General features: G+C 45.7%; 1 protein-coding gene across 2 annotated transcripts in view; it reads left to right on the top strand.

Moving 5' to 3' along the window:
- The first annotated feature begins 569 nt into the window (after positions 1-569).
- The window catches only part of SLC7A9 (solute carrier family 7 member 9), a 32,287-nt gene continuing 15,865 nt past the window's right edge, over positions 570-16,991 (top strand). Inside the window, exons 1-9 of one of the 2 annotated variants that reach the window (XM_068992448.1) lie at positions 570-630; positions 1,213-1,362; positions 3,822-3,969; positions 4,249-4,491; positions 4,947-5,072; positions 5,265-5,364; positions 7,821-7,865; positions 8,354-8,477; positions 9,357-9,460. In XM_068992448.1, coding sequence (XP_068848549.1) covers positions 1,276-1,362; positions 3,822-3,969; positions 4,249-4,491; positions 4,947-5,072; positions 5,265-5,364; positions 7,821-7,865; positions 8,354-8,477; positions 9,357-9,460 — 977 coding nt within the window. In that variant the 5' untranslated portion in view covers positions 570-630; positions 1,213-1,275. The remainder of the gene's footprint in view (positions 631-1,212; positions 1,363-3,821; positions 3,970-4,248; positions 4,492-4,946; positions 5,073-5,264; positions 5,365-7,820; positions 7,866-8,353; positions 8,478-9,356; positions 9,461-16,991) is intronic. The other variant, XM_068992449.1, reaches the window with a different exon arrangement.

The following is a 16,991-nucleotide window of genomic DNA, read 5'->3' as shown; positions in this document are numbered from 1 at the left end:
GGCGCCGAGATCCAGCCCCTGGCCGAGGTGAATGGGAAGGACTTGTCCACCACCCAGCAGCCTTGGTCAGAACCAGAGGGATGGCGGACCAAAGACGCTGGAGGAAATTCCTCAGTGGGGAGGGAAATTTCTTCCCGTCCTCCCTGAGCCCCCACCTTGAAAGAGGGCCACATGCAGCTTTGTTGTGCTGCCTGCCTGGAGTTGTAAACACAGCCTATTAAGATAACAGAAGAGTGGGCTCCAAAATTTACCTCCTTTGGTTCATCTTTCAGGAAGAGATTTCTCCTTATAAGATGCGGCTGATTTGGAGCAATCTGGTTAATTTTAAAACAAACTGGTCTGAAAAAATAAAAAAATAAAAAACCAAACTGGTCTGGACACAAGCGAACAAAACAAAAGCATTTTGGAGAGAAACTGGCTTACCGAACCCTCCCCTTTTATGCATGGTCTACCCGTTTCACAGATTTTTTTAAAAAAAGGTGTTTAATAATTACCTTTGTTGACCTCTGTACCTTCTGGCTTACTCCTCTCCTGGGCATGAGACATGGCCATTCCTAGGACACAGCTGTGTGGAGGAAGGTGGTCAGACACCCAGGGGAGATCCCTGGTCTCCTCGAGGTCAAGGTGAAGGTAAGGCCATCGGTGATGGGAAGGTTGGCAGAGCCCCTGGCCTGGGGACCCAAGAGGGCCTTTATCTGGAGAAAGGGAACAGGAAATGACCACCAACTAGTTCAGCCTTGTACTGTTTTATTTTCTCATCAATGCTCTTTGCATCACTCAGTGAAAAAATATCTGTACTGCGGATCTATTACGCGCGAGGGGCTTAACCTTGGAAACTAATTGTGAAAAAAGCTTTCTTTCCTCAGACTTGACTCCATTAAGTAGATTCTAGAATGTTTTAAAATATTTCTTCTTAAAAGCTTTTGAAAAAATGAGCTTGGGCTGCAGAATGACTTTCAGGCATGTCACTGCTGAGATATAGGACTCAGAGGATGGGAGACGGAACGCGGGGCACTGGAGGAGTTTGGAAAAGAGCCTGGAACCCCAGTTGCCCCAGGGTCTGAAGGGCAGTCAGGATGTTGTTGGACCCGAGCAAATTATGCCTGCGGAGTCGACAGCTGCACTTTTCCAGCTGTAAAACTGTAGATAATTATCTGCTCGTGAATCAGTGCTCACAACCCACAGTGACTCTATCTGCACCTTGTGTGCTAGAGTATTTGCTGAGAGAACACCGGTGGCCTCCTTGCAGCCTCCTAGAACTGGTGGGAGGGGAAAATGGAAGAGACAAGCCTGAGAAAAAGGAGGGGGGATGAGAAGTCGATCCAGAGCAGCGAACCCAAGACCACGAGTCTCCAAAAGGAGGTAAGGCCATCCTTGGGGGCAGGCCCTTCCCCGGTCCAATTGAGGAGGGGTGGGTGTGCACAACCAAATCATCCTCCCCCTCCACCACACACACACACAGCACTTCTGATTAAACAGTTTCTCACACTCACACCCCTTTCCTTCTTGCCAGTGAACTCAGCATATTCTCGTGAGGCTAATACGTGTGTGCTTGTATGTGCTGGGTAAGCACCCAGAGGGCTGGTGTTTGCTCAGGCCAGCAGTCTTTTCCCAGGTAGTCAGAGACAACTTTGGATGTCAGATCCCTGCTCCAGCACCTTCACCACGTGTATCCTCTTAAGTTTGAATTCCTCCGGCAATAGGGAAATCCCATTTCTTCTTAGCCAGTAGCTGGGGTGGCGAGTCCGGCATGGGAGTGACATAGGTGATCCCTCTAAGTTGGAATGTAGTAAGGGCTGGACCAGGGCTTCCCGAGTGGCGCTAGTGGTAAAGAACTCACCTGCCAACTCAGGAGACGTTAAGAGTCGTGGGTTCGCTCCCTGGGTTGGGAAGATCCTCTGGAGGGAATGGCAACCCACTCCAGTATTCTTGCCTGGAGAATCCCCATGGACAGAAGAGCCTGGAGGGCTGCAGTCCGTGAGGCCACAAAGAGTTGGACAGAACTGAAGTACTTAGCACACACAGGGCTGAACTTGGAGTTGCCTGCAGCTTAGAGAGGGGTGAGATGGGGTTGTCACTGGACCTGTGAGGAGGGAGAGGTTTGGGGGTGTGGGGAAGTGAATGGACAAGCTTCAGGCTCAGAGGATGAGGAGCAAGGGTGCCCAGGGTGAGGTCGGGATGGTGTCAAGGGCAGGACGAGTGGGCTAGGCTCTGGGCAGAGCCTCTGGAGCTCCCATGTCTGGCTGCAGAAGAGATGAAGGAGGGACCAGGGGCTTGACAGGGGGAATGATGTGGCTTGACTGTGTGTCACCTTGGGATCCCAGGGCCCCGGGAATTGGCTGATGAGCAGCAACACCCTCCTTTTGGCCGTGAGAGAAGCACAGCCAAGCAAACCCTCAGCATATCCTAAACTTGGGTAGGCAGCTTCAGGGTGAATGCAGAGCTCAGTAGAAGATCCAAGCCATCGGTGAGTCAACCTGGGCCATCAGAGAAGGAAATCTGAGATGGTCATGGGAAACAGAAGCTGATACTTCTCTGGACCTCCACTCCTCCAATAGTGTGTCCCTTGGAGGCTGGTCACAGCTGGGCTCTTCCATGTTCTCTGAGTTGGAACTCTGAGTGCAGCCTGTGCCCAGAGAGACAGGCACACGTACATTCAACTCAAGCTCCAGAAATCAGGCTGGTGGCTTCGGGGGGCTGATGTTATAAGTAGGAACATGAAACAGACCATTTTTTTCCTTATAATTTTTTTCTTGATTCATGTAGGATTTACACAGAGTGAAACACAGAGATCTTCAGTGTTTGATGAGTTTGACAAAGTGGTCACCCCAGAAACTTCCCTCTTGCCCCTTTCCAGGTGGCAACCCCCCCACCCCTCCATGTTCTATCTCTGCAGATTAGTTCTGCCTGTTGTGGAATTTCATGGGAATGGAATCATATGGGGTGTGTCTGAGCCTGGTCTCATTGGTAGGAAGGTCATATTCTAAAAGAGGGCATCAGAGAAAGTTCACAGCCCCTGAGTGTTTCTGTCCCCGGAGGCCTCGTCACTCACCTCTCACCCCCATGCCCCCGGCCAGGAGCCCCAAACCCTGACTTCACTCATAGTCTGGGGGAGGAACCCCATGCCACTCGGCCCAGCTCAGAGGTAGGCCCTAAGGGCCTTTGTTGGTGAGTGACTGTCAAGTCAGGCTTTACCACCTGGGCCTCTTTGTCAAGAGCGGTAAGGGCTGGCACTTGGAACCTCAGCCAGGCCTGTGAACTGCACGGCTGTGAACCCTGGGCAGCATCTGGATCTTTCTGTTCCTCTGTCTTCTCCTCTGAAAATGGATATGATAATGGCATAACTGACTCGTTGTTGTGAGGATTAACAGACTTAATCCACACAAGCAAGGGGCTTTCCAGGTGGCAGAGTGATAAGCAATCTGCCTGCCAATGCAGGAGATGCAAGAGGCTTGGGTTGGATCCTTGGGTAAGGAAGTACCCCTAGAGGGGGGAAATAACTCCACTCCAGTATTCTTGCCTAGAGAATCCCATGGAAAGAGGAGCCTGGTGGAGTTGCAAGGTTTGGACATGACTGAGCGTGTGTGCACGCACACACATGCACACACTTGCACGCACGCACACGCACACACAAATCCCCAGGAGCAGCACCCCGGTGCTCTCCCTGTAACAGCACAGGGTGGAGGTGCCTGGGACTCTGGGCTGCCTGGCTGTAGCCAGCGTGGGAGGGGAGGAGGATGGAAGGAAGAGGGCTGCGTCCGGCCTTCTGAGCTGCACCCTGTAAAAGCACTAACTCTTCTCTCCCCTGCTCTACAACCCAGCTGGGCCTGTTCAGTGGCACCTGCATCATCGTGGGCACCATCATCGGCTCTGGGATCTTCATCTCCCCCAAGTCTGTGCTCAGCAACATGGAAGCCGTGGGACCCTGTCTCATCATATGGGCCACGTGTGGGGTTCTTGCGACACTGGGTAACAAAGATGCCCACCCTGGCAAAGACCCCCTGTTGCATGTGGGGCAGGATGTTGGAGCTCTGTCTGTGCAGGGTCGTGTCGCTACCCGGATCCCCCTCAATGCTTGTGTGCAGATGTGTGTAAACTGGGGTTTACGGAATGTCCAAAGGCCAGAGCTCAGCATGAGGGGCACCGTGGTCGGCCCTGGGAGCACAACCTCCAGTGGGGAGAGGGGCTCCCTTGACCAGGGCGAGACCTCACGAGGGTTCCGGGGCCCCCTTTCTCTCTGTATTCCAGGTGCCCTGTGTTTCGCGGAGCTTGGCACAATGATCACCAAGTCGGGGGGCGAGTACCCCTACCTGATGGAGGCCTTTGGCCCCATTCCAGCCTACCTCTTTTCCTGGAGCAGCCTGTTCGTCATAAAGCCCTCATCCTTTGCCATCATCTGCCTCAGCTTCTCCGAGTACGTTTGTGCGCCCTTCTACTCCGGCTGCAGCCCTCCCCAAGTTGTCATTAAATCCCTGGCTGCCGCTGCCATCTGTAAGTACCTGTGAGGAACACCAGGCAGGGGGCAGAAAAGACCTGGCACAGCTGGGGGTGGAGAAACCGGGCTCCTGCACACCCAGAAAGAGGCCGGGTGGACCTGGACGCGCCGGCAGGGAGCAGGGCCAGGGCTGGCCTTGGTCCCAAGTCTGATGGCCTTTGCTGTTCAGTCTCCGCTCTGCGGGGCCATCAGAGCTGTCCGGGAGGGCTGGCTGCAGGCTGCCCCACAGGACAGCACTTGGCTGGAGTCTGGCTGCGTCTCCATTGCTCTGGGAGGTGGGGGGTGGACAGCCCTGGCTGGATTTCAAAGATGCATGGATATGGCAGTGGAGAGGGAAGGCTGGGAGGGAACGGGGCCTGGGAATGGAAAGGAGACTCTTTCCAGGGCCTTAAGAGAGGCGGGAGGTGTTGAGCCCATAGACACAGAACAGCGCCCACCTCTGACTTCCCAGTGCTCATCTCCACGGTGAATGCGCTGAGTGTGCGGCTGGGGAGCTACGTCCAGAACGTGTTCACGGCAGCCAAGATGGTGATCGTGGTCATTATCATCATCAGCGGACTGGTCCTCCTGGCCCAAGGTGACCTTCGGCTGGAGGGGAGGGTGGGGCCACCTGGAGGTCTTGCTGCTAAGCACGCATTTCATGCAGCAATTCAACGGAAATAGTTTCCCAGTTGTTCAGAGTTTGTTTAATAACCTGAGGTCATTAGTCATCCCCTTCCTTCACACAGTTCCAGTCTGGTCAGCTGATAACTATCTGCCTTGATTACAGGAAATACGAGGAATTTTGAAAACTCTTTTGAAGGCGCATCATTGTCTGTGGGCTCCATCAGTCTGGCATTATATAATGGACTCTGGGCGTATGATGGATGGTAAGGCACTTGGTCTAAGACAGCACACGTCTGCCAGTGGGTTTCATTAGGCTATCTTCCTGAAACCACATGGAAAGCAATAACTTCTCCTTTGGGGGGTTTTGTACTCTAACATGTACCTTCACGTCTCCCTTTTGTTAAGTACCCTACCCTTCACCCTTCAGTTCTTCTTGAACCCCAGAGGCACCGGCCCCTTCCCCAGCCACTCACCTGGCACCAGACCTGGACACAGTGGCCCGTGAGCCCCCAGTGGTGGGGCCTCCTGCCAGAAACTTCACCAGACAAACACAGGCTCAGCTGGACTGGAAGCAATGAGGGCTGCCAGGCATGGGGCAAGGCAAGACTGTTCCGTAGCATTTTTCTTTCCACTTCACAAACACATGTGGCCATCCAGAACACTGGCCTTTCCCTTGTGCAGAGAATCTGCGGGCTTCATTCTCTTTTCAGACAACGAATCTTGCATTTTTTTTCAAAGCACGCTGGGGACTCATTACTCCCAATAATTGTTGAAAAGTTACAAAATTCCCAGGGAGTACAAAGACTTACCAACTGAAGACTGTGCAGATCTTAGTAGCCCCACCACCACCAGGGCTTTCTTTAAAAGAGAAACCCCTACAGGGGGAAAACAATTCCTACAGGGGAATTTTCTCTATGACGTTGTTGTATAATCGCTAAGTCATGTCTGACTCTTCGTGCCCTCATGGACTGAAGCACCCCGGGCTCCTCTGTCCTTCACTATCTCCCAGAGTTTGCTCAAATTCATGTTCATTGAGTTAGTGATGCTACCTAATCATCTTATCCTCTGCCACTCTCTTCTCCTTTTGCCTTCAATCTTTCCCGGCATCAGGGTCTTTTCCAATGAGTCAGCTCTTCCCATCAGGTGGCCAAAGTATTGGAGCTTCAGCTTCTGCATCAGTCCTTCCAATGAATATTCAGGGTTGATTTTCTTGCTGTCCAAGGGACACTCAAAAGTTTTCTCCAGCACCATAGTTTGAAAGTATCAGTTCTTCAGAACTCAGTCTTCTTTATGGTTCAACTCTCCTATCCATACATGACTACTGGAAAAACCAATAGTCTGCTTTGACTATATGGACCTTTGTTGGCAAAGCGATATCTCTGCTTTTTAATACGCTGTCTAGGTTTGTCATAGCTTTCCTTCCAAGGAGCAAGCATCTTTGAATTTCATGGCTGCAGTCACACAATTCGCAGTTATTTTGGAGCCCAAGAAAATAAAATCTATCACTGTTTCCAGTTTTTCCCCTTCTATTAGCCATGAAGTGATGGACTGGATACCAAGATCTTAGTTTTTTGAATGTTGAGTTTCAAGTCAGTTTTTTCACTTTCCTCTTTCACCCTTATCAAGAGGCTCTTTAGTTCCTCTTCACTTTCTGCCATTAGAGTGGTATCATTTGCATATCTGAGGTTATTGATATTTCTCCTGGCAATCTTGACTCCAGTTTATGATTCACCCAGCCTGGCATTTCGCATGATATACTCTGCATATAAGTTACACAAGCAGGGTGACAATATGCCAAAGGAGATTAAACCAGTCAGGCCTAAAGGAAATCAACCCTGAATATTCATTGAAAGGATGGATGCTGATGCTGAAGCTTCAATACTCTGGCTACCTTATATGCAGAGTGGACTCAATGGAAAAGACCCTGATGCTAGGAAAGATTGAGGGCAAGATGTGAAAGGGGTGACAGGGGATGAGATGGTTGGATGGCGTCACTGACTCAATGGACCCGAGTTTGAGTAAACTCCAGGAGATAGTGAAGGACAGGGAAGCCTGGTGTGCTGCAGTTCATGGGGTTGCAAAGAGTCAGACATAACTTAGTGACTGAATGACAACTATACCGTCTTGATGTACTCCCTTCCCAATTTTGAACCAGTCCATTGTTCCGTGTCTGGTTCTAATTATTGCTTCTTAACCTACATATAGGTTTGTTAGGAGACAGGTAAGGTGGTCTGGTACTCCCGTTTCTTTAAGAATTTTCCAGAGTTTTTTTTGTGATCCACACAGTCAAAAGCTTTAGCATAGTCAATGAAGCAGATGTTTTTATGGAATTCCCTTGCTTTTTCTATGTTCCAGCGAATGTTGGCAATTTGATCCCTGGTTTCTCTGCTTTTTCTAAACTCAGCTTGTCGGTCTGGAAGTTCTCGGTTCACTGATGAAGACTAGCTTGAATGATTTTAAGCACAACCTTACTAGCTCAAACTAATACAGTTGCTAGTATCGTAGTTTGAACCTTCTTTGACATTGCACTTCTTTGGGATTGGAATGAAAACTGACCTTTTCCATGCCGGTGGCCACTGCTGAGTTTTCTCAATTTGCTGATATATTGAGTGCAGCATTTCAACAGTTTAAATGAGGCATACACTTATTATTTTGTGTTTCATAATCTTAGCAAAGAAAGTCAAAGTTATGTTACTCCTGTTACTTTTTTTCCTGGTAGGAATCAACTCAACTACATCACAGAAGAACTTAGAAACCCTTTCAGGTAAGAAAGCTGAGTCAGAGCAGGAGACAGTGGACAGGTTAGCATACTTCTCTCCCCCAAACATAAGGTGGAACTGCTTCCCCCAATCACCCACCACCCACTTCCAGACAGTGGGTGGTTTCCTATCAGCTCATTGACATCCGTTAGAGCTTGGTTTTGTTTGAGGTAGTAGAATGGTTGCTAAGAGGAAGGAAGAACTCTAGCTTATTTTGCATTATAACCAAATTCAGTTTTACTGCCCTGGAGTTTAAGGAGAGGGAGAGTTCTTTCTCATTAGAGAATGTCAATGTCCCCACTGGGGCTCTGCTGTCCCTCTAGCCCCCTGCTTCTTGGTGAGCATCAGGAAGCTTCAGGAAGGGCAGTTCCCCAGGGAGCAGGTAGAGGGCCGGCTGGGCAGGTGGAAGAAAGGACTGGACCAAGGCAACATCCTGTGAGTCTGTCGTGGACGCGCTGGTCTGGCTGAGTCTCTGGGTCCCCGCCCCTCCCAGAAACCTGCCCCTGGCCATCATCATTGGGATCCCACTGGTAACAGGCTGCTACATCCTCATGAACGTGTCCTACTTTACTGTGATGACGGCCACCGAACTCCTGCAGTCCCAGGCTGTGGCCGTGGTGAGTGCCCGGGGTCTCTGTGGGAGGGGACAGGCAAGGGATACATGCTCAAGCTGAAGGACCCTGTGTGTGGAGGGGGGCGGAATACTCGTCTAGGAGACCAGACACGGGGAGATGAGCAGGATAGGGCAGCGCCAGACACCTGGCCTACCTGCCAGGTGGCCAGCAGCTAGGAGGTCCTGCCTTCCAGGTGGCCAGCACCTGGGAGGTCCTACCTTCCAGGTGGCCAGCAGCTGGGAGGTCCTGCCTTCCCAGCACACCCTACCTGCCTCCTCAACACAGAGCGCAGGGCTCCACTTCACCAGGGTTGGGACTTTGACAGGCACGTGTCGGGGAGAGCAAGATCAGGGGAGTCATTGTAGGAGGGAGTGATGATAATGGGTTGTGGAATTCATCTGGGTGAGGAGCGAAGCAAGGACGGGGGACGGGGATGAGGGACAGGGGAGAGGTGTGCCGGGTCCACGTGCTGGAGAAGACCTGCGGAGTTGGGGCAGGACAAGAAATGAAGCTGAAAACAGGCAATGGGGTGACATGGACAGGGAGCAGAGAAAGGCAGGCTTGGTGACCGGCCCGCTGACCCTGAGACAAGACAGCTCAGGTGGGAGGGAGACCTGGTCTTTCCGAGGACGGGAGAGCGAGGGCGTCAGAGGATGTGGAAACACTGAGAATTACGCCAGGCAGCAGAGGAGAAGAGCTGTCTCTCACCATCCGCAGAGGTGGGGCATGGGGCGGGGGGCGTCTTTTTCTCGAGACTGCTGCCCGCCGTTCCTCAGGGAGGCGTCCTGGAGCTCAGTGGGGCCGCTGGGAGGGCTCAGCAGCCTGTGGGGCCGGTGGCTCTTGGGGGCGCACGGTCTCAGGACGCACCCACTTCTCTCCCAGACGTTTGGTGACCGTGTCCTCTACCCCGCCTCGTGGATCGTTCCGCTCTTCGTGGCGTTTTCAACCATCGGTGCCGCTAACGGGTCGTGCTTTACTGCGGGCAGGTAGGGCCCAGCACCTCCCCTGGGGCGGAGCACGCGCACGCACGCGGTGCGGCGCCAGGGCCAGGCCTGAGTCCCCAGTGACGGAGCAGAAAGCACACACGGGGTGGGAGGGAGCACGTGGAGCGAGGGGGCACGTGGCGCTGGTCCCAGTGGTCCAGAGTGAGTGGGGATAGTGCCACAAGCCCCAGCTCAAGGCAGGGCTTGGCAACCAGGGTGAGCGAGGTTTACTCGTGGGACTCTTCTCGGAATGAGCTTTCTGGAACATCTTTTCATGTTAATAGATACACAGTCTAGATCAGGAGCCTAGTAGGCTGCAACCCACTCCAGTGTTCTTGCCTTGAGAATCCCAGGGACGAAGGAGCCTGGTGGGCTGCCATCTATGGGGTCGCACAGAGTCAGACACGACTGAAGCGACTTAGCAGCAGCAGCAGCAGCTAAGGGCAGATAGTGAAGATTTTAGGCTTGCAGGCCATGTAAAACCGTCCTGCTCTGTCTTTGCAGTAGGAAAGCCAACAGCTGTGGCTATGGTCCAGGAAAACTTTATTTACATAACCAGGCACTTTGCCAGTTCTTGCCTGGAGAATCCCAGGGACGGGGGAGCCTGGTGGGCTGCCGTCTATGGGGTCGCAGAGTCGGTCACGACTGAAGCGACTTAGCAGCAGCAGCAGCAGCAGCAGCCGGGCCTCTGGCCCCTACCTGGTCTAGAGACAGTTAGTTATATTGGAATCCTCTTAACCAATATAGCATAATTTCACATCACCTCCACTGGTGGGCTGGGTTGGGCAGTTTTTCACAAACATTGGCAGGGAACATTTTGAGCATGTCTTTGTTCATTTCTCCAGCATTCTTGGCGGTGTAGTCCTGAGAGTGAAATTGCCAAAGGTTATATGGATATACACTTTAAAAAATGAAACATACACCACAAAATCATGCCTTAGTGCTACTCCTTTAAGACTTCTTCAAAAGTGTCTTGGTTGTTCTATCTGAATTTTAGAATTACCCTATCGATTTCTACAAAAAACCTTAGGGACTTTGATTAGAACTTTACTGAGTCTATAGTTCAATTTGGAGAGGACTGCCAGCTTCAAAGTACTGATTTTTCTAATTTATGGGCATGGATTTCTCTCCCCATTTATTTAGGTCTTCTTTAGTTATTTTTTGGAGTGGCAGTTTTCAGTATATAATTCTTACACATATTTTGTCAGGTTTACCCTGAAATATTTCATATTTCTTCATGCTATTATAAATGGTATTTTCAAAAATGCAAAAAATTTCAGTTTCTGATTAGTCTGTTGCAGGTACAACTGTTTTTGTTTGTTGTTCAGTCACTAAGTTGTGTCTGACTCTTTGCAATCCCATGGACTGCAGCACGTCAGACTCCCCTGTCCTTCACTATCTCCTGGAATTTACTCAGATTCATGCATACTGAGTTGATGATGCCATCCAACCATCTCATCCTCTGCCACCCCCTTCTCCTTTGCCTTCAATCTTTCCAGGCAACAGGGTCCTTTTGAATGAGTCGTCTCTTCACATCAGGTGGCCAAAGTATTGGAGCTTCAGCTTCAGTTCTTCGAATGGATATTCAGGGTTGATTTCCTTTAGGATTGACTGGTTTGATCTCTTTGCAGTCCAATGAACTCTCAAGAGTCTTCTTCAACACAGTTTAAAAACATCAGTTCTTCAGTGCTCAGCCTTCTTTATGGACCAACATCTGTACATGACTACTGGAAAAACAGTAGCTCTGACTATATGGACCTGTGTCAGCAAAGTGATGTCTGCTTTTTAATATGCTGTCTAGGTTTGTCATAGCTTTCCTTCCAAGGAGCAAGCATCTTTTAATTTCATGGCTTCCCAAATGGCTCAGTGGTAAAGAAACTGCCTGCAGTGCAGGAGACCTGAGTTCAATCCCTGAATCAGAAAGATCCCTTGGAGAAAGGAATGGCTACCCACTCTAGTATTCTTGCCTGGAGAATTCCACAGACAGAGGAGCCTAGTGGGCTATAGTCTATGGGGTCACAAGGAGTTGGACACGATTGAGCAACTAACACACAAATATGGTATTTCTATTTTTAGTTTTTTGAGGAAACTTCATACTGTTTTCCACAGTGGTCACACCAAGTTGCATTCCCACTAACAGTTTACAGGGGTTCCCTTTTCTCTACATCCTTGCCAACATTTGTTATTTATGGTCTTTTTGATGATAGCCATTCTGACAGATATGAGGTGATATCTCATTGTGGTTTTGATTTGCAATTCTCTGATGACTAGTGATGTTGAACATTGTTTTATGTGTCTGTTGGCCATCTTTGTGTCTTTTTCATAAAATATATTCAATTCTTCTGCCCATTTTTAATTGGATTGTTTGTTTTTACGATATTGAGTTGTATAAGTTATATATATTTGGGATATTAACCCCTTTTTGGCCATATCATTTGCAAATATTTTCTCCCATTCATTGGCTTGTCTTTTTGTTTTGTCAGTGGTTTCCTTTGCTGTGCAAAAGCTTTTCAGTCAGTTCCCATTCATTTACTTTTGCTTTTACTTCCTTTTCTTTAGGGGACAGATCCAAAAAGATACTGCTACAATTCATGTCAAAGGGTATCCTGCCTATGTTTTCTTCTAGTTTTGTGGCTTTGGGTCTTATATTTAGGTCTTGAATCCATTTTGAGTGTATTTTTGAATATGGTATGACAGAATGTTCTAATTTCATTCTTTTGCATGTAGCTGTCCAGTTTTCCGAGCACCACTAGTTGAAGAGACTACCTTTTCACCATTGTATTATTTCTGCCTCCTTTGTTGTAGATTGGTTGACCACAGGTATGTGGATTTGTTTCTGGGCTCTCTGTTCTGTTTCATTGATCTGTGTGTTTGTGTCTGTTTTTGTGCCAGTACCTTACGGTTTTGATAACTGTAGCTTTGTAGTCTAAAGTCAGGGAGTGTGATATTTCCAGCTCTATTTTTTTTTCTAAAGATTCTTTTGGTTATTTGGTGCCTTTTGTGTTTCCATACAAAATTTAAAATTATTTGTTCTAGTTCTGTGAAAAATGCCTTTGGTATTTTGATAGGGATTGCACTGAGTCTGTACATTGCCTTGGGTAGTATGGTCATTTTAACAATATTAATTCTTCCAATCCATGAACACGGTATATTTTTCCATCTGTTAATGTTACATTCAATTTCTTTCATTTATGTGCTATAGTTTTCTGAGTGTAGGTCTTCTATTAATACTTCCTTAGGTAAGTTTATCTGTATGTTTAGGTATGTTATTCTTTATATAATTGTAAATGCTGCTGTTTCCTTAACTTCTCTGACAGTTGTTACTGTATAGAAATGCAACAGATTTCTGTATATTAATTTTGTGCATACATGCTAAATCACTTTAGTCATGTCTGACTCTGTGTGACCCTATGGACTGCAGCCCACTAGGCTCCCCTTTCCATGGATTCTCCAAGAAGAATATTGGAGTGGGTTGACATTTCCTTAAATTCTCTTTCTGGCAGTTGTTAGTGTTTAGAAATGCAACAGATTTCTGTATATTAATTTTGTACCCTGTAACTTTACCAAATTCATTGATGAGCTCTAGTATTTTTTTTTTTTTGTAGTGTATTTAGGATTTTCTCTCTATAGTATTGTGTTTTCTGCAAAGACTGACAATTTTACTTCTTCCTTTCCAGTTTGGATTTTGTGTATTTTTTTTTCTTTTCTTTTTTTGGTTTGAGTGTGTCTCTCAGACTTTCAATACTATGTTGAATAAAAGTGGCAAGATTGGGCATCCTTGTCTTGTTCCTGATCTTAGAGGAAGTTTTCACCTTTTCATTATTGAGTATGATGTTAGCTGGGAGCTTATCATATATGGCCTTTATTATGTTATATTCCCTCTATACCCACTGGAGAGTTTTTGTCATAAGTGGATACTGAATTTTGTCAAAAGCTTTTCTGCATCTCTTGGGATAATCATATGGTTTTTATTCTTCAATTTGTTAATGTGATGTATTCCATTGATTGACTTACAGATACTGAACCATCCTTGCATCCCTGGGAAAAATCTCACTTTATCATGGTGTATGATCTTTTTAAACATTTGCTGACTTTAGTTTGCTTATATTTTCAGGATTTTTGCATCTATGTTCAACAGTGATATTGGCCTGTAATTTTCTTTTTTGTGTAGTATCTTTGTCCAGTTTTGGTATAAAGGTAATGTTGGTCTCACAGAATGAATTCAGAAGCATTTCCTCTGCATTTTTTTGGAATTGTTTGAGACCAATAGGTGTTATCTCTTCTCTACATATTTGGTAGAATTCACTTTTTTTTTTAGTACCAAAATTTTAATTTTTTTAACCATTTATCATTTATTATTATTATTATTTACAATATTGTATTGGTTTTGCCATACATCAACATGAATCCATCATGGGTGTACATGTGTTCCCCATCCTGAACCTCTTTCCCTCTTCCCTCCCCATACCATCCCTCTGGGTCATCCCAGTGCACCAGCCCCAAGCATCCTATATCCTACATTGAACCTGGACTGGAAATTCATTTCTTATATGATATTATACATGTTTCAATGCCATAGAATTCACTTTTGAAACCATCTGGACCAAGACTTTTCTTTTTTGGGAGTTTTCAAATTGCTGATTCAGTTTCACTAGTGGGAATTGGTCTATTCATATTTTGTTTCTTGCTGATTCAGTTTTGAGAAATTGTACATTTCTAGGAATTTGTTGATTTCTACTTGGTTCTTCATTTTATCAGCATATCATTGTTCACAGTAATCTCTTATGATCCTTTGTATATCTATGGTGTTACTTATAACGTTCCCCTTTTCAGTTCTGATGATATTGATTTGGGCCCTCTTCTTTTCTTGATGTTTCTTGATTTTATTTTTCAGAGTCAGCTTTTAGTTTCATTGATCTTTTCTATTTTTGTCTATTTCATTTATTTCTGCCCTTATATTTATGATTTATTTCCTTCCACTAACTTTGGGTTTTGTTTGTCCTTTTTCTTGTCCTTTTAGGTGAAAGATTAAGCCATCTTATTGATGATGAAAGAATCTTATTTCCCGAGGCAGGCTTTTATTGCTGTAAAGTCCCCTCTTAGAACTGCTTTTGCTATGTCCAGTAGATTTTGGATCATTGTGTTTTCATTTTCATTTGTCTCCAGGTACCTTTTAATTTCCTCTTGATTTCTTCAGTGATCGATTGGTTATTTAGTAGCATATTGTTTAGCTTCCACGTGTTTGTGCTTTTTGCAGTTTTTCTTTTTGTAGTTGATTCCTCCAGCATTGTGGCCAGAAAAGATGCTATGATTTCAGCTTTCTTAAATTTACCAAGGCTTGTTTTGTGGCCTAGCATGTGATCTCTCCTAAAGAGTGTTTTATGTGTACTTGAAAAGAATGTGTATTGTGCTGTTTGGGGATGGACTGTTTTATATATGTTAAGTCCATCTAGTGTAATAGATCATTTAAGACCAGCATTTGCTTATAGATTTTCTGTCTGATCTGTCCATTTATATAAGTGGGGGTGTTAAAGTCCCTTCCTATCATTGTGTTACTTATACTTTCTCCTTTACATGTTAGTGCTTGCTTTATATATTTAGGTGCTCCTATGTTGAGAGCACATATTATATTTACCATCATTATATCTTCTTGGGTTGATCCCTTGATTGTTATATAATGCCCATCTCTTTAAGTCTTTAAACTCTATTTTGTCTGATATAAGTATTGCTACGCAGGTTTTGTTTTGATTTCCATTTCCATGGAATAACTTTTTCCATCCACTCACTTTCAATCTACATGTATCTTTAGATCTGAAGTGAATCTCCTGTAGGCAGCATATATACAGGTCTTATTTTTATATCCACTCATATATCCATCCATTTTATATCCACTCTATGTCTTTTGAGCATTTAGTTCACTTAATTACTCAAATGTATGTTGTTATCACCATTTTGTTATTTGAGGTTGTTTTAATAGGTCTTTTTTGTTCCTTCTTTTGTTCTCTTGTGATTAGATGGCTATCTTTCATGTTATGTTTGAATTCCTTTTTATTTTTGTAACTATTACAGTTTTGGTTTAAGTGAAGTTTATATATAACAAACTATATATATACACACACAAAAAAAACATTAAGTTGCTGATCTAATTTCAAATGCACGTAACAACCCTGCATTTGTATTGTCCTCCACTTATAAGTACTGTTTTTGACAACATGTTTTACTGTACCTAATTGTTTTGTGCATTCTTTAACTGCTTGTTGTGATATATCATGTCCGACTCTGTGCGACCCCATAGATGGCAGCCCACCAGGCTCCCGTCCCTGGGATTCTCCAGGCAAGAACGCTGGAGTGGGTTGCCATTCCCTTTTCCAATGCATGAAAGTGAAAGGGAAGTCACTCAGTCATATCCGACTCTTCGCGACCCCATGGACTACAGCCTACCAGGCTCCTCCTTCCATGGGATTTTCCAGGCAAGAGTACTGGAGTGGGTTGCCATTGCCGTCTCCTATTCTTTAACTGCTTGTTGTGATATATAGATGATTTTTTACCTTCTTTTAACCTTCTTTCTAGCTTTGTATGTGGTTGATTTTCTACCTTTACTGTTTATTTGCAAGGGCTCCTGTTTTTTTATATCTTTTTGGTAGATTATTTCCTTTTTCAGTAGGAATGCTCTTTTTGCCTGAAATTCTATTCTGATATTGATATTGCTGAATCAGCTGTCTTTCAGACTTCTACTTTTAGTAACATGTCTAACTCCTTTTAAATGTCTACCTCTCAGTGATACGGGTTCTGGCTTGTATCTCTTTCATCAAACCCAACCTGAGAGTCTCCAGCTGAGCAAGTGGAATTTGATTATATTGGATATGATTACTGCTACAGATAAATTAATTCCTATCATATTCCTTTGTGTTTTCTTTGCTTAAAAAATCTTACCCTGATTTATTAACCATTAAATGTCCTGGGTGTTCATTGGAAGGACTGATGTTTAAGCTGAAACTCCAATACTTTGGCCACCTCATGTGAAGAGTTGACTCACTGGAAAAGACCCTGATGCTGGGAGGGATTGGGGGCAGGAGAAGAAGGGGATGACAGAGGATTAGATGGCTGGATGGCATCACTGACTCGATGGACATGAGTTTGAGTGAACTCTGGGCATTGGTGATGGACAGGGAGGCCTGGCGTGCTGGGATTCATGGGGTGGCAAAGAGTCAGACACGACTGAGTGACTGAACTGAACTGAAACGTTTTTATTCTTTTTTTCTTGTATTGATATAGATGGAAGTTATATTTCTATTCTTTTAGTAATTACCTTTAAAATTTAACATGAGTACCCTACTAGAGTCTATCAGTATCTCAGTTTTCTTTCCTCTCTTGCAAGGGCTTTCCCTTTCATATCATCTAGTATATCAGCTACACCGTGTTTGTAAAGGGAACCAGTCCTCAAAAAGAGTCTATCATGACAGAAATAAAAAACCCAATGCTTGCAAACATACAAAATATGTTTTACTATTGTCTCCTTAACATTGCTTTTTAA

The sequence above is a fragment of the Capricornis sumatraensis genome, chromosome 20, assembly GCF_032405125.1.
Source record: "Capricornis sumatraensis isolate serow.1 chromosome 20, serow.2, whole genome shotgun sequence".
Lineage (NCBI taxonomy): Eukaryota > Metazoa > Chordata > Mammalia > Artiodactyla > Bovidae > Capricornis > Capricornis sumatraensis.
The sequence above is the reverse complement of the archived record's forward strand: the minus strand, read 5'-3'. Positions and strand labels throughout refer to the sequence as shown.